The 18318-nt window shown below is 36.5% G+C and overlaps 1 protein-coding gene across 6 annotated transcripts in view; it reads left to right on the plus strand.

Annotated features, from left to right (window-relative positions):
- Positions 1-18318, plus strand: part of JAK2 (Janus kinase 2) — a 152141-nt gene that overhangs the window by 99135 nt on the left and 34688 nt on the right. For 5 of the 6 annotated variants that reach the window (XM_035029150.1, XM_035029147.1, XM_035029148.1 and 2 more), the window contains 4 exons: positions 2000-2321; positions 3132-3251; positions 16154-16311; positions 18129-18240. In XM_035029150.1, the coding sequence (XP_034885041.1) occupies positions 2000-2321; positions 3132-3251; positions 16154-16311; positions 18129-18240 (712 nt within the window). The remainder of the gene's footprint in view (positions 1-1999; positions 2322-3131; positions 3252-16153; positions 16312-18128; positions 18241-18318) is intronic. The other variant, XM_035029152.1, reaches the window with a different exon arrangement.

Genomic DNA, 18318 nt, shown 5'->3' on the forward strand with positions numbered 1-18318 from the left:
GAATTTGGTTTTAGCAACATGAAAATCTTTCTTGATTTTTAGCAAAAGTATTTTCTGTGGAATGATGGAGCAGAAGCTAGACTGGAGTGAATTGAAGAGTAAATGGAAATGGCTGTATAAACTCTTCCAAAATTAGGCCAGATAGGCTGTAGCTGAAGGGATATGTGGGACAAAGAAATTTTACATTTAAGGTGGGATGAATGTTAATGTTTTGTAGTTCGAAGAGAAATAAGAGTAAAAGTCCCCAGAGGGTGAATGTATATTAGAGGAAGAAAGAGACTATAGGTACATATGTGTCCAAGCCAAAGTGTCTTTACCTTGCTGGTTTATACCTCATTTGTTGTCACAGGTGGGGAGGAGGAGGGAATGGGTGCAGATGTATGTAGATTTGCCAGCATAATGTTGAGGGAGCTTTGCTTAGAGAAGCTCTTTTTTCCCCCCCAAAGAAAGAGATGAAGTCATTTGCTGAACGTAAGGAGGAATACAGCTGAGGTTTGAGGCAGAAGAAAGGTAGTAGGCAGTTTGAGAAAACTGGAGAGGGTTTGACATAGTTGTGGAACTTGGGAGAATTAGTTGAACCAGAGAAGTGTTGTGGAATGGATGGTCGTGCTGAAAGCGTGTTTGAAATTGGTGATTATGAATTTATACTGCCCTGTCTACCTTGTCAAATGACTCTCCAGCAGCTCTGCTACTTGAGTACAAAACTGAGTGTTCATCAGCGGGGTTCAGGCAGAGTAGGGAAGGGAAGAAGCGGTGGTGTGCTAGTAAATGTGTAACAACCAGTTCTCAAAAAAACCCCACAGATGTGATTTGTTTGTCATCTTTGCTGACGTCCATGGTATAAATCCTGCCTATGGCCAGTTTCAGGGTATCAACCTGATGTGCCTGAATGTAGAATTGGGAAGAGATGAGCAATAGCAAATCTTTTTCGCCACTCATGTACGAGAGATGTAAACAGCTTCAAAAGCATAGGAAGTAGTAAAATGTAAAAATTTAAGATGTAAAATAATTAGGAAGTGATACATTTTGAGTATTACCTATATTTTTACTATAATTTATTTGTAACTTTACAGAACTTAAATTTTAATGACAGCTCTTTAGCAAACAACTAAATAGTCTTAAAATGTAAGCTCTCAGCGTGAGCCAGCCGGAGCACTAGCTATAAATACTCAGATACAGGATAGAGGGAGAAGTGATACTATGGATGGTGCACAGAATACTATCAGACAAAGGGAGAGGAGCATCTAACAGTCATAGAGAAAGGTTGCCTGGATTTGATGATGCTTGAGCTGAAACTTTGGAATGAGTTAGATAGGAGATGGATGATGGGAAGAAGGATTAGCATAGGTGAGGGCATGGGAATTTAATGCAGTTGTACCTTCAGAAATAAAATGCTTTTCATTGGTCAGATATTTGAACAGTTGGGACGTTATCTCTCTTTAGGATATTTTACATAGAGATAGAGGTACAAAAGTGTCAGAACATTTCTAAGTAGAGTTGTTTTGATGGCAAAGGAATTATTAGGAGTTACTGAAAAAGGCCAGAAAATAATGTATACAAAGAAGTATGTTTGCATAACGAACAGCTGTAGCATCCAACAAAGTGTAACAGTTTCCAGAGCTCAGGTAAATTTTGGTGTACAGCATCATAGGAAATTCTTGCAACACGGTGCCAAAAAATTGATGTATAAGATAATCAGAGAAAACAAATTTTTAGAGACTCCATTATTAGCTAGACTAAATCTTCATTTCATTAGGGGAAGAAAATTAACATATCCTATTCTAAACATTTGTGGTAACTCAGAGAATTTTTATATGTATTTACATCATCTGACAAAACTTAATACTGTACAAGTGGTGGCTGTGTCACCCTTCTCCACCTGACCTCTGTGCTGCGGCACTTGCCTGTCATGGAGGAAGGTGGTAGTTTCTCTTTCAGTGTCATTTTAGATTTGTCTTCCAATTTGTTTTGTTTTTCTGTGTGTGCTCTCTATCCCCAGCTACAAGACATTCTTACCAAAATGTGTTCGAGCAAAGATCCAAGACTATCATATTTTGACAAGGAAACGAATAAGGTACAGATTTCGCAGATTTATTGAGCAATTCAGCCATTGCAAAGCCACTGCCAGAAACTTGAAACTTAAGTATCTTATAAATCTGGAAACTCTTCAGTCTGCCTTCTACACAGAGCAGTTTGAAGTAAAAGAACCTGGAAGAGGTCCTTCAGGTGAGGAGATTTTTGCAACCATTATAATAACTGGAAACGGTGGAATTCAGTGGTCAAGAGGGAAACATAAAGAAAGTGAGACACTGACAGAACAGGTAATCCTTAACGATATGTTCTCATTCTTTGTTAATTTAAGTGAATGGCAATAGAAGCAGAGTGATATTACTCATTGGAAACATGGTCTTGCAGTTCTCTTCTCTCATTGATAGAAGTGGAAGTTTTTAATAGTGTGAAGCCATCAAAGTTGTATCTATAATTCTTTTCTCATTGTTCTTAAGTGGTTTTTTATTTAGTTTTTTTATGACAAATAATTAGTAATGGTTCTTATAGTTTTCAAAAAGGCTTGAATTCCTAAAGGGATTTTAAGGTAGTTTTGCCTCTTTTTATAACTTTGCTGTTATTGATAATAAGCACAATCATAAAATTTAATTGGAAAAGACTAATTTTAATTGATTTTATGATGATGTATAGTTAGTTTTTCTAAGTTTTGCACTGTAAGTTTTAAGTTTGTTCATATCTATGTTGTACTTAGATCGTTATTAGAGATTTATCTTTACCTTCATTCTTTGGTGGTTAAACTTTCAGTTTTCTGACAATGGTTCCTCTTGATGTTGATTGGATTGAAGGGAACTGTAGCATAATTAGATTCCTGGTACTATTTTAATGCTCTCATTTTTAAGTCAAAGCAAGATACGGTTAAGTCTTAGGGTTACATTATTGAGGGAGAGAATCCCATTTAGTTACTATCAATACTTTTTTATTTTAAAGGATTTGGAATGAATGTTACTATCAATACTTTTTTATTTTAAAGGATTTGGAATGAATGTTATGTCCTTCATAAGTTTTGTTTTAAAATGGCTCCCTTAGTTTTACCTGTTTTTAATTTCAAATGCTCTTCATTATAGGATTTACAGTTATATTGTGACTTTCCTGATATTATTGATGTTACTATTAAGCAAGCAAGCCAAGAAGGCTCAAATGAAAGTAGAATTGTAACTATCCATAAGCAAGATGGTAAAAATCTGGTAAGTCTGCTTTATAACCAAATAATGATTATGTTTGTTGTCAGAAATAAGTATTTTAGAATCTTAATATCAAAGTTATTTTCTCCTAGGAATTCTGATTATAGTTTTAAGTATAACTCTAAACATACACATCAGTTTAGTAAGGTTTTGGTTACATCTAGCTTTTGTATCACTACCAACACTATCTTTCCAGAGTTTCTCGAACATTAATGTATTTTTCACTCATTTTTATGATTAGCAAGGCAACAGTTACTCCCCCCAACCCCCTCTGCCCCCGCTCTGGGTTGTGCCAATTCCCTGTGGTAATGCTCATTCCAGACTTTATTCTTTTTTTTCTTTTTTTTACCGGTAGGGATGTGTGTAATGCCAGTCATACTGCCTAATTAAAGGAGAAAAAGAAATCAGAACAATGCTTTCTGGGATTCATGTAACAGTGTAAACCAATCCCAGTTTAGGCCTACCCAAGCTGAAACACATGATTGGTTCTAAAAGATTAATTCTTTCTCTTTCTTTGATTAGCTTCAGAAAACCCACTTATTTTTTATTTTTTAATTTTTTTAATGTCAAATACAATATTATATTAGTTTCAGATGTACAACATCATGATTTGACAATTCTATACTTTACACAGTGCTCACCATGATAAGTGGTTAGAAATCCCATTTATTTTAATTGAAAGGGAAGAAGTAAATTCCTTTAATACTCTTCTCTAAAATTGCTTACTTGTGTGGCCGTTTTCTTTTTAACTCCGGTATTTTTTAACCTCCTGGCTTAAACGGCACATTAATGTTATGTGTTCGTTTAACTTCAATATTTGTATGACCTCTGCCTATCTATTTTAGGGTTATATTTACTAAAATTATAACTAACTTGTAATTCACTTTAGTCAGCATACTTTCCTGTTCTTAGATAAAAATATGTAAATAGTGTACAGCTACTACCTACTAGACTATGAGCTTCTTGATGGTAGGGATCATTTTGGGGTATGTGTTTTACCCTCTGCATTTTTCATAGTACTCCAGGCCCTACTTTAGAAAGAGCTTGATAGGTATTTCATGGATCAGTGAAAGGGTGATTAATAATTTTCAACTGCAATGTGGAATTAATAGAAGAAATATTTATTCTGTAAATATCAAAACTACACATGTATGTATTGTATAAATACACCTAAATATTTATAGGCATACCTTGGCGATTTTGTGGATTCAGTTCTAGACCACCACAATAAAGCAAATATTGCAATAAAGCGAATCAAAGGAATTTTTTTGTTTCCCAGTGCATATAAAAGTTATGTTTACACTATACTGTAATCTATTAAGTATGCAATAGCATTATGTCTAAAAAAACCAATGGACATACCTTAATTAAAAATACTTTATTGCTAAGAAATGCTAACCTTCATCTGAGCTTTCAGTGAGTTATAATCTTTTTGCTGGTGGAGGGTCTTGTCTCAGTGTTAATGGCTGCTGACTGATCAGGGTGCTGTTTGCTGAGGCTATGGCAATTTCTTAAAATAAGGTAAAAGTGAAGTTTGCCATGTCAGCTGACTCTTCCATTGACAAGTGATTTCTCTGTAGCATGTAATGCTGCTTGATAGTATTTTACCCACAGTAGAATTTCTTTCAAAATTGGAGTCAGTCCTCTCAAACCAAGTTGCTGCTCTAGCAGCTAAGTTGATGTAATATTCTAAATCCTTTTTTGTTATTTCAATAGTCTTCACAATATTTTCACCACGAGTAGGTTCCATTTCAAAAAACCACTTTCTTTGCTCATCCATAAGAAGCAAGTCCTTATCTATTCAAGTTATATCAGGAGATTGCAGCCACATTTTTTAAATTTTTTAAATCTTTTTCTTAAAGATTTTATTTATTTGAGAGAGAGAGAGAAAGGGAGAGAAAAAGAGAGCTAGAGCACATGTGTGCGATCAGGGGTTGGGGAGAAAGAGAGGCAGAGCATCCAAGCAGACTCCTCACGGAGCACAGAGCCCAACGCGGGGCTCAATCCCAGGACCCATGAGATCATGACCTGAGCTGAAATCATGAGTCAGATGCTCAACTAATTGAGCCACCCAAGTGCCCCACACTTTCAGCCTCCGCTTCTATTTCTCTTGCTATTTCCACCACTTCTGCGATTACTTCTTCCTTTGAAGTTTTGAACACCTCAGAGTCATCTGTGAAGGCTGGAATCAACTTCTTCCAAACTCCTCTTCATGTTGATATTTTGACCTCTTCCCATGAACACAAATGTTCTAATTGGCATCTGGAATGGTGACTCCTTTCTGGAAGGTTTTCACTGATGGCCCAGACCTGGCAGAGGAATACTATCTATGGCAGCTATAGCCTTAAGAAATGTATTTCTTAAATAATAAGTCTTGAATATTGAAATGACTCTTTGATCCACAGGCTGCTGAATGGATGTTGTGTTAGTAGGCATAAAAACATTAATCTCATTGTTCATCTCCCAAGACAGTAGTGAAGCAAATGCTATTGGAAAAGTGGCGCCAATAGACTTGCTTTTGATGCAGTGTTGTCACAAACCTTCAGTGTGTTTAAAAAAAAAAAAAAAAAAAGCAATCTCTGAGAAATGCAATAAAGTGAAGTGCACTGAAACAGGGTATGTCTTCATTCTGTAAATGTGGTATTTATAAAAGAGTTCATTGATGCTTATGTGAACATCCTGTAGTAACATAAAGAACTTATTTATGGGATGGTATTTAAACCTGTTGGCTTTATTTTTAAGTCTGCAACAGAGAGGTTAAGTAACTTTCCAAGATCATAGTGTTAGTTAAGTGATAGGGCCTATGTAAACCCAAATGGATGATTTGACAACTTAAGCCCATCAGTGTGGCATTGCCCTGTTTGTTGAGTAGTCATAAAGCTCCTTGAAGTATTACATTTACATTTTGTTAGAACCGCTCTAAAGATTAATTTGGGAAGAATGGATATTTCTTTACCATATTACATTTTCTATTTAAGGGATACATTATATTTCTCCTTGTATCCAAGTATTATTTTATGTTTTTCAGTAACTTGATGGTTTTATTCATACTGCTACAGCAAGTTTCTTGCTGAATTTTACTCATGATATATTAAGCTTTTTCTGTTACTTAGTAGGATTAAGAACCTTTTCTCAATATATATTTTTCTAAAATTATTGCTAGATATGAGAAATTTTTGCTTATTATTTCATTTTTCCAGTCTGTTATATATTAGTTACACTTTTTTTTTTAAACCATTCTTTTGTTTTAAAGATTTTATTTTATTTTTTTATTTATTCATGAGAGAGAGAGAGAGAGAGACAGAGACAGAGGCAGAGGGAGATGCGGAACTCAATCCCAGGACCCTGGGATCATGACCTGAGCCAAAGGCAGACGCTTAACCGACTGAGCCACCCAGGCGTCACTTAAACCATCCTTTTTACTCTGACATTTTTCTTTGTCTTACTTTTTCTCTTTTAAAAAAATGTGGCAAATACACTTCATAAAATTTAGCATCTTGATTTAGCTATTCCGCTTCTGGGTATATATCCAAAGGAAACAGAATCGCTACTCAAAGAGATATTTGTACCCCCATGTTCATTGCAGCATCCTTGGATGTTACCAATTTTTAAATATTTTGCCAAACTGATGGGACAAAAATTGCTATCCTGTGTTATATTTCATTTCCTTAATTAGAACCTGAGTTGGAAAAATTTCTCATGTGTTTACAAGCCAGCTGTTTGTATCTCTCTTCTGTGGATTGTCTTCCCATATCCTTTGCTTTTTTTCTTTCTGTTTCTAATTGATCTATAGCTTTTTTTCTCAACATATATTGAGTATTAGCTCTTTGGTGTACAGATTTACAATTCCCCAGTCTTTTAACATTGTTTGTGGTATCTTTTTTAGTGCCTATTTTTAAAAATTTTTTTTAGTTTTTGAGAGGGAGAGAGAGCTTGAGCAGGGGAGGGGAGGGGCAGAGGGAAAGGGAGAAAATCATTTTCTTTTAATTTAATTTTATTATGTTATGTTAATCACCATACATTACATCATTAGTTTTTGATGTAGTGTTCCATGATTCATTGTTTGTGTATAACAGCCAGTGCTCCATTCATTACGTGCCCTCCTTAATAACCATCATCAGGCTAACCCATCCCCCCACTCCCCTCCCCTCTAGAACCCTCAGTTTGTTTCTCAGAGTCCACAGTCTATCATGGTTCATCTCTCCCTCCAATTCCCGCCCCCTTCATTTTTCCCTTCCTACTATCTTCTTTTTTTTTTCTTTTTTTCTTTTTTCTTTTTTATTTATTTTTTTTTTAAAGATTTTATTTATTTATTTGAGACAGAGAGAATGAGAGAGAGAGAGCACATGAGAGGGGGGAGGGTCAGAGGCAGAAGCAGGCTCCCTGCTGAGCAGGGAGCCCGATGCAGGACTCGATCCAGGGACTCCAGGATCATGACCTGAGCTGAAGGCAGTCACTTAACCAACTGAGCCACCCAGGCGCCCTTTTTTTCTTTTTTTAAACATATAATGTATTATTTGTTTCAGAGGTACAGGTCTGTGATTCATCAGTCTTACACAATTCACAGCGCTCACCATAGCACATACCCTCCCCAATGTCTATCACCCAGCCACCCCATCCCTCCCACCCTCCACCACTCCATCAACCCTCAGTTTGTTTCCTGAGGTTAAGAATTCCTTGTATCAGTGAGGTTATATGATACCTGTCTTTCTCTGATTAACTTACTCCGCTTAGCATAATACCCTCTAGTTCCAACCACAGGGTTGCAAATGGCAAGATTAAGGGGTTTTTTTGATGGCTGTATAATATTCCATTGTATATATCACATCTTCTTTATCCATTCATCTGTTGATGGACATCTAGGCTCTTTCCATAGTTTGGCTACTGTGGACATTGCTGCTATAAACATTGGGGTGTACCTAGCCCTTTGGATCACTACATTTGGATCTTTGGGGTAAATACCCAGTAGTGCAATTTCTGGGTAGTATGATAGCTCTATTTTCAACTTTTTGAGGAACCTCCATACTGCTTTCCAGAGTGGCTGCACCAGCTTGCATTCCCACCAACAGTGTAGGAGGGTTCCCCTTTCTCTGCATCCCCGCCAACATCTGTCCTTTCCTGACTTGTTAATTTTAGCCATTCTGACTGGTGTGAGGTGGCATCTCATTGAGGTTTTGATTTGGACTTCCCTGATGCCGAGTGATATTGAGCACTTTTTCATGTGTCTGTTGGCCGTTTGGATGTCTTCTTTGGAAAAATGTCTGTTCATGTCTTCTGCCCATTTCTTGATCGGATTCTTTGTTCCTTGGGTGTTGAGTTTGATAAGTTCTTTATAGATTTTGGATACTAGCCCTTTATCTGCTATGTCATTTGCAAATATATTCTCCCATCTGTTGCTTGTCTTTTGGTTTTGTTGACTGTTTCTTTTGCTATGCAAAAGCTTTTTATCTTGATGAGGTCCCAATAGTTCATTTTTGCCCTTGCTTCCCTTGCCTTTGGCGATGTTTCTAGGAAGAAGTTGCTGCGGGGGAGGTAGAAGAGTTTGCTGCCTTTGTTCTCCTCGAGGATTTTGCTGGATTCCTGTTTCACATTGAGGTCTTTCAACCATTTGGAGTCTATTTTTGTGTGTGGTATAAGGAAATGGTCCAGTTTCATTCTTTTGCATGTGGCTGTCACATTTTCCCAACACCATTTGTTGAAGAGCCTGTCTTTTTCCCATTGGACATTCTTTCCTGCTTTGTTGAAGATTAGTTGACCATAGAGTTGAGGGTCCATTTCTGGGCTCTCTGTTCTGTTCCCTTGATCTATGTGTCTGTTTTTATGCCAGTACCATGCTGTCTTGATGATGACAGCTTTGTAATAGAGCTGGAAGTCCGGAATTGTGATGCCACTGGCTTTGCTTTTCTTTTTCAACATTCCTCTAGCTATTCGGGGTCTTTTCTGGTTCCATACAAATTTTAGGATTATTTGTTCCATTTCTTTGAAAAAAGTGGATGGTATTTTGATAGAGATTGCATTAAATGTGTAGATTGCTCTAGGTAGCATTGACATCTTCACAATATTTGTTCTTCCAATCTATGAGCATGGAATGTTTTTCCATTTCTTTGTGTCTTCCTCAGTTTTTCTCATGAATATTTTATAGTTTTCTGAGTACAGATTCTTTGCCTCTTTGGTTCGATTTATTCCTAGGTATCTTATGCTTTTGGGTGCAATTGTAAATGGGATCGACTCCTTAATTTCTCTTTCTTCTGTCTTGTTGTTGGTGTAAAGAAATGCAGCTGATTTCTGTGCATTGATTTTATATCCTGCCACTTTACTTGAATTCTTGTATGAGTTCTAGCAGTTTTGGGGGGGAGTATTTTGGGTTTTCCACATAAAGTATCATATCATCTGCAAAGAGTGAGAGTTGGACTCCTTTCTTGCCAGTTTGGATGCCTTTTATTTCTTTTTGTTGTCTGATTGCTGTGGCTAGGACTTCTAATACTATGTTGAATAGCAGTGGTGAGAGTGGACATCCCTGCCGCGTTCCTGACTTTAGGGGGAAAGCTTTCCATTTTTCCCCATTGAGAATGATAGTCGCTGTAGGTTTTTCATAGATGGCTTTTATGATATTGAGGTGTGTACCCTCTATCCCTACACTCTGAAGAGTTTTAATCAAGAAAGGATGCTGTACTTTGTCAGATGCTTTTTCTGCATCTATTGAGAGGATCATATGGTTCTTGTTCTTTCTTTTGTTAATGTATTGTATCACATTGATTGATTTGCGGATGTTGAACCAACCTTGCAGCCCAGGAATAAATCCCACTTGGTCGTGGTGAATAATCCTTTTAATGTACTGTTGGATCCTATTAGCTAGTATTTTGGTTAGAATTTTTGGATCCATGTTCAGGGATATTGGTCTGTAATTCTCCTTTTTTGATGGGGTCTTTGTCTGGTTTTGGGATCAAGGTAATGCTGGCCACATAAAATGAGTTTGGAAGTTTTCCTTCCATTTCTATTTTTTGGAACAGTTTCAGAAGAATAGGTATTAATTCTTCTTGAAATGTTTGGTAGAATTCCCCTGGGAAGCTATCTGACCCTGGGCTCTTGTTTGTTGGGAGATTTTTGATGACTGCTTCAATTTCCTTAGTGGTTATGGGTCTGTTCAGGTTTTCTGTTTCTTCCTGGTTCAGTTTTGGTAGTTGATACATCTCTAGGAATGTATCCATTTCTTCCAGGTTATCTAATTTGCTGGCATATAGTTGCTCATAATATGTTCTTATAATTGTTTGTACTTCTTTGGTGTTGGTTGTGATGTTTCCTCTTTCATTCTTGATTTTATTTATTTGGGTCATTTCTCTTTTCTTTTTGATAAGTCTGGCCCAGGGGTTTATCAATCTTGTTAATTCTTTCAAAGAACCAGCTCCTAGTTTCGTTGATCTGTTCTACTGTTCTTTTGGTTTCTATTTCATTGATTTCTGCTCTGATCTTTATTATTTCTCTTCTTCTGCTGGGTTTATGCTTTATTTGCTCTTTCTCCAGCTCCTTTAGGTGTAGAGTTAGGTTGTGTATTTGAGACCTTTCTTGTTTCTTGAGAAAGGCTTATATTGCTATATACTTTCCTCTTAGTACTGCCTTTGCTGTATCCCAAAGATTTGGAACTGTTGTGTTTTCATTTTCATTGGGTTCCATGAATTTTTTTAATTCTTCTTTAATTTCCTGGTTGACCCATTCATTCTTTAGTAGGATGCTCTTTAGCCTCCATGTGTTTGAGTTCTTTCCAACTTTCCTGTTGTGATTGAGTTCTAGTTTCAAAGCATTGTGGTCTGAAAATAGGCAGGGAATGATTCCAGTCTTTTGGTATCGGTTGAGACCTGATTTGTGACCTAGGATGTGATCTATTCTGGAGAATGTTCCATGGGCACTAGAGATGAATGTGTATTCTGTTGCTTTGGGATGGAATGCCCTGAATATATCTGTGAAGTCCATTTGGTCCAGTGTATCATTTAAAGTCTTTCTTTCCTTGTTGATCTTTTGCTTAGACGATCTGTCCATTTCAGTGAGGAGAGTGTTAAAGTCCCCTACTATTATTGTATTGTTGTCGATGTGTTTCTTTGATTTAGTTATTAATTGGCTTATATAATTGGCTGCTCCCATGTTAGGGGCATAGATATTTACAACTGTTAGATCTTCTTGTTGGATAGACCCTTTAAGTATGAGATAATGTTCTTCCTCATCTTATTATAGTCTTTGGTTTAAAATCTAATTTGTCTGATATAAAGATTGCACCCCAGCTTTCTTTTGAGGTCCATTAGCATGGTAAATGGTTTTCCACCCCTTCACTTTCAATCTGGAGGTGTCTTTGGGTCTAAAATGAGTCTCTTGCAGACAGCATATTGATGGGTCTTGTTTTTTTATCCAATCTGATAGCCTTTGTCTTTTGATTGGGGCATTTAGCCCATTTACATTCAGGGTAACTATTGAAAGATAGGAATTTAGTGCCATTGTATTGCCTGTAAGGTGACTGTTACTGTATATTGTCTGTGTTCCTTTCTGGTCTATGTTGCTTTTAGGCTCTCTCCTTGCTTAGAGGACCCCTTTCAAGATTTCTTGTGGGGCTGGTTTTGTGTTTGTAAATTCCTTTAGTTTTTGTTTGTCCTGGAAGCTTTTTATCTCTCCTTCTATTTTCAATGACAGCCTAGCTGGATATAGTATTCTTGGCTGCATATTTTTCTCATTTAGTGCTCTGAATAGATCCTGCCAGTCCTTTCTGGCCTGCCAGGTCTCTGTGGATAGGTCTGTTGCCAATCTAATGTTTCTACCATTGTAGGTTACATATGTCTTCTCCCGAGCTGCTTTCAGGATTTTCTCTTTGTCTCTGAGACTTGTAAGTTGTACTATTAGATGTCAGAGTGTTGAACTATTTTTACTGATTTTGAGAGGGGTTCTCTGTGCCTCCTGGATTTTGATGCTTGTTTCTTTTCCCAAAGTAGGGAAGTTCTTTGCTCTAATGTGTTCCAATATACCTTCTGCCCCCCTATCTCTTTCTTCTTCTTCTGGGATCCCAATTATTCTAATATTGTCTCATCTTGCGGTATCACTTATATCTCGAATTCTGCTTTTGTGATCCAGTAGTTGTTTATCTCTCTTTTTCTCAGCTTCTTTATTCTCCGTCATTGGGTCTTCTATATCACTAATTCTCTCTTCTACCTCGTTTATCCTAGCATTTAGAGCCTCCGTTTTTTGATTACACCTCATTAATAGACTTTTGATTTCGACTTAGTTAGATTTTAGTTCTTTCATTTCTCCAGAAGCAGTTTCTCTAGTATCTTCCATGCTTTTTTCAAGCCCAGCTAGTCTCTTTATAATCGTCATTCTGAACTCTAGTTCCGACATCTCACTAATGTCCATATTGATTAGGTCCCTGGCAGTCGGTACTGCCTCTTGTTCTTTTTTTTGAGGTGATTTTTTCCATCTTATCATTTTGTCCAGAGAATAGATGAATGAGAGAACAAAATGCTAACAGTGTAACAACGACCCCAGAAAAATATACACTAAACAAATCAGAAGAGACCTGAAACGGGGGGAAAAGAAAGGGAAAGAAAGAAAAAAGAAAAAAAAAGAAAAAAAAACGAGAATATGATCAACTATGATCAGGCTGATGCATAGATCAGTGCCACACACTAGATTTGGGGTGCATTTTGGTCTGTTAGAAGAAACTGCCTCCCAAAATTTTAAAGAAAGAAAAACTTACATATGTATAAAAATAAGGGTAAGTACGATGAAGGGATGGAATATGACTTTATAGATTAAATTATAATAGATTTTATAAAAGGAATTGTTAAGATAAGTTGGTTGTAATAAGAAAGAAGAGAAATTTAAAAAAAAGTGGGAGATAATGGGATCAGGCAGGAGACCAGAACAAAGGCATACACTAGAGATTTAGGGTATATTTTGGTCTGTTAGTAGAAACTGTATCCCAAAATTTTAAAGAGAGAACAACTTATATATGGTTAATAACTACAATGAAGGGATAGAATAGGACTCTAAAAATGAAAAATAAAAAAGATTTTAAAAGAAGGGATTGATAAGATGTTGGTTGAAAAAGGGAAAAAGAAAAAAAAGAAAAAGGGAAAAAGAAAAATTCAAAAAAATATAGAAAAAGGAAAAAAAATTTAAAAAATTAACTTTGAAAGTCTAAAGAATCATGGGAAAAAAGCCATAAATTCTGTGTGCTGTATTCCCCTAGTGCTGGAGTTCTGCCGTTCTCCTTGATCGGTAGACTTGGTCTTGGCTGGCTGTTCTTGCTGATCTTCTGGGGGAGGGGCCTGTTGCAGTGGTTCTCAAATGTCTTTGCCGGAGGTGGAGTTGCCCCACCCTTGCGGGGGACCGGGCTAAGTAATCTGCTCGGGTTTGCTCTCAGGAGCTTTTGTTCCCTGCAAGCTTTCCCTACAGCTTTGGAGGTCAAGAGTGAAAACGGCAGCCTCCCATTCTCTGCCCTGAGGAGCCGAGAACTTCGGGCCCCACTCCTCAGTGCGCCCCCAGAGAAAAGCAGTCAATCACTCCTTTCTCCCAGGTCCCCGGCTGCACTCTGTGCTCACCCGGCCTGTGGCTGAGCATTTCTATCTCTGACACCCGACCCCATTTGGAGTCTCCAAACCCAGCACATTCTTGCAGTGCGCTCCTGCGCCTGTGTCTCCCCAGATCTGCTGCTTGTTGGGTCCTTGCTGGAAGAGCAGTGGGCCGACTGTGCCTCGGATCACAGTTTATGGCCACCCCACACTGAGAGCTCATTCCTCAGCTCCGTCTTTGCAGCCGGCTTCCCCACTCCAAAACCTGGGAGCTCTGCCACACTCAGGCAACCCCGGTCTTTCTGTGACCCCGAGGGTCCTGAGACCACACTGTCCCAGTGAGGGTTCCACCCCCCCTTAGCCACTGTAGTGACGTCCCTCAGCGGAGCAGACTTCTAAAAGTTCTGATTTTGTGCTCTGGGGCTCTATCACTTGCTGGTAGCTGGTTGATGGAGGCTCCTTCCCCCCGTGGTCTGTCTTCCCAAATATCGCCTGGGATTCACTTCTCCGCACGTCCTACCTTCCAGAAAGTGGTAGCCTTTCTGTTCAGAGAGTTGCTGCTATTCTTTTCTTCGATCTCCTATTGACTTTGTAGGTGTTCAGAATGGTTTGATCCCTATCCAGCTGAATTCCTGGGACCAGATGAAATTTAGGTCTCCTACTCTGCCGCCATCTTGCTCCCCTCCGAGGGAGAAAATCTTAAATAGGCTCTATGCCCGGTGTGGAGCCAGACATGGGACTCAGTCTCACAATTCTGAGGTTGTGACCTGAGCCAAAATCTAGAGTTAGACCCTTAACCCACTAAGCCACCCAGGTGTCCCTAATACCTATTTTTATGGCCTAATTGTGCTAGGTAAATACCTATTATAGTTCTGATACATCACACACTTCTCTCATTATGCTTTTTGGTATAAATCTGTATTCTGTGTTCTCATTATGACTAAATATTGTTCATTGCTGAGGCAAGTAGTATTCTGTAATCACATTTCCATTCTTGTGCAAGTTTTGTTTTTCTGGGGGTTAATCATTATTTCAACTTTTTTCCTTTGTGTGAATCTTTTCTCTGTATCTCTTCCTATTCCTTATGAGAACTCTATGAAGTAGCTGACTTTTCAACACATCCTTCCACATAGTCAAACATTTTATCACTTCTGTTTCTTTCCCAGAAAAGTCCCTTCTTGATCACTGGTTTTGCTATCTCTTCTGGACTGGAAGCTTTTTGGACCATGCATAGCTGTAATACTTGGACATCCTTCTCTTATCATCCTGGGAATTATCTTGTCTGTCTTTTCTTGGATCCCTGGTTTTCTGAATCTCATATTTGTCTTATTTTCTGCTAATACCTGTTGGTATTTTTGTTGGGATTGTGACAAATTAGAAAATAATTTAAGGATTTTTAGAACTGTATGATGTTGAATTTTCCTATCCAAGAACATGGTAAAATCTCTATATTCAAATAAAAAGTTGCATTTTAACAGTAGTGTTTTGAAGTGTTTCTAAAAATGATTTTTCACTTGTTTTGGTGAATTTTAATACTAGATACTATTTTTGTGTGTGTGCTGGTATAAATGAGGCTATTTTTTTCATTATATAGTCTAATTGACTATTTTTTATGTATGTGAAAGCTGTTTTTTATATCCTTCTATCTTAATGAATTATCTTTGTTGTAGTAGTTTCGGGTTCCCTAAGTATACAATCATATAATTTCCAAATTGAGATAGTTTTATCTCCTTGTTTCCAATTTCTATACTTATATTACTTTCTGTGGCCTAATTATGTTAATTAAATACAATGCAATGCATTATTAAGTATTGGGCTTTCTATCTTATTCCTTATTTTAGGAGAAGTTGCTTCTTCCATTTAATAAGGTGTTTTTCCATTAAATTAGATGTTGCATTTTAGGATTATTATATGCTCACTTATGTATGTATGATACAATCATAACATACCTGTATATGATTATGGTTTATACTACATACTTTTGAACTTATAGTATGAATGTTTTAACCTTAGCAATGTATACTTGGTATGTGAAAATAAATGCTCATTTCTAATTAGTACCAACTTTTAGATGACTGACATATTTGTCTAATAGGGTTATTGGGAAATAAAGTAAAATTATGGATGAAAAGTGAACTGGAAAGATGTGATAAGCCCATATTTGAGAGGGTCTTATATCATACACAAGAATTTATAATTCAGATTGGGTAATTGGGAGCCATAAAAGACATTTGAGTAATTTAGAAGAAAATTAATTTAAGGGAATTAATCTAACACCATGAAGTGAAGAGAATTTTCAATATGTAACATGCAGTTGACTTTTTAAATGATACTTATTTTCTTTTCTCTTTTTAGGAAATTGAACTTAGCTCATTAAGAGAAGCTTTGTCCTTTGTGTCATTAATTGATGGCTATTATAGATTAACTGCAGATGCACATCATTACCTCTGTAAAGAAGTAGCACCTCCAATGGTCCTTGAAAATATACAAAGCAACTGTCATGGCCCAATTTTGTGAGTAACAACTGACTTTAAAAGTAAATTTTTAAAAAGTCAATGAGATATTGACAAAGAATTTTACATAATGAAATGATACACGTAGGTTTAGGAGTTGAGGAACAAAATACTGCCTTAATGTGACTGAAACTTTCTTAAACAAAAGTCTATTTGCAATCAGATTACATAATAATTAGAATTATTTAGGATATCATTTGCTGTCTGTATTCCAATCTATAATACTTCTAAATTGTACAGTCTGACATTTTGTTGCCTCAGTGCATTTAAGTAATTCTTGGGTGTTAATTTTTTTAAATTTTTCTAAAAAAAATCCTCCAATTTATATTTCATTAATTTTGAAATACTGCAAATTTTGATAATGCAAAATTTGATAATCATTATTTTTGGATAATCCAGCTCCTTCTACTCCTTCTACTGAAAGCTTTGAACACAAGATGTATATGATGTCCCTGTTTCTAAGACTAATGCTGTGTAGTACTTTCTGCAGTGATGAAAATGAAGATGTTCTGTTTCTCTGCTGTGTAATACAGTAGCCACTAGTGTAACTGAGGAACTGAATATTAATTTATTTTATTTAATTTATTAATTTTTTTTAAGTAGGCTCCATGCTGGGCAAGGCTTGAATTCACAACCCTGAGATCAAGACCTGAGCTGAGATCAAGAGTCAGATGCTTAACTGACTAAGCCACCCATGTGCCCTGAGAAACTGAATTTTTAAATTTAATTTAATAACGTTATATTTAAATAGCAACCTGCAGCTACTAGCTACCATATGGATCTGCACAGTTGTAGACCTTTACTTTAATACTGGATAAAGCCAACTATCATGCATAACATCTGTTTTGCCCAAGTCCTAGTTATCTCTCAGCCAGTATGTACTTTAGTGATTGGCACCAGGCTTGAAAGACTTGAGCAGAAGAAGTAGTCTTGGTTCGTGAGCATATGTGTCTTGACCTTAACCTACCCTTAATTAAATATTTGAGAAAAGATATCCTGACTGATGTTAAGACTTGATTCTGTCTATACCTCTTATCTGTTTAATAATAAGTATTGTTATAAAAAAGTTACACTACTTGAACATTCTGTAACTTAGGTGTTTTAGTATTTAAAAACCTACCATTTCATTCATTCATGTGTTATTTATCCATCCATTCAGGCATTATTTCATTTATTTATAGAACATTTACTGGGTACCTAATATGTGCCACTGGTTTATGTATGAGAAATACAGTGATGAATGAAACAGATTTTTCCTGCTTTCATACAGATTACATTTTGACTTTTCTTTCAAGATGTTCAGCTTCAATACAACATATAGCACATTTTGAAAATCAGTAGTCTTTGTCACTTGCCATAGGTCTTCTAGTATACTTTGGTATTATATTAAATATTAAAATAATGCATATAAATTTTTATATTAGTAATTTCTACAGTAGAAAAGACATAAGTGTTTTACAATATATTGTTTGCATGGTTAAATGAAGTCTTATGGGAGTGAGTATGGTTTTTAAAATACTAAATTTTTAATTAGAAGACAGAAAACTCAAATGAATGAAATGTTCATAGTGATTTTGTGTGTCTTATGATACCTTTTATTTGTTTTTAAAATCCGTTGAATTGGCTTGAACTTATTGCAAAATACCTTGGTGCAGCAGCGTTTTTCCTTGTAAGATAACTGATAAACATATAAAGTAGAGGAAACTTATAAAAATTCTGAGACTTTTAGATTTGACTTTTGATCTCTTAGATGGCATTTTGGTCTTAATGTCATGGCACTTGTTACATTATCATTCAAGTTACTTCTTTACCTTTAGAATGGATTTTGCCATCAGTAAACTGAAGAAAGCAGGTAATCAGACTGGACTCTATGTACTTCGATGCAGTCCTAAGGACTTTAATAAGTATTTTCTGACTTTTGCTGTAGAGGTTAGTATTTCACATCAATGGTAACATTTTTTTTTTTTTTTAAATTTTATTTCCCACTCCACTTCCCTCTGGCAAAGG

The sequence above is a fragment of the Mirounga leonina genome, unplaced genomic scaffold (assembly GCF_011800145.1).
Source record: "Mirounga leonina isolate KUSES-001 unplaced genomic scaffold, KU_Mleo_1.0 Mir_224, whole genome shotgun sequence".
Taxonomy (NCBI): Eukaryota; Metazoa; Chordata; class Mammalia; order Carnivora; family Phocidae; genus Mirounga; species Mirounga leonina.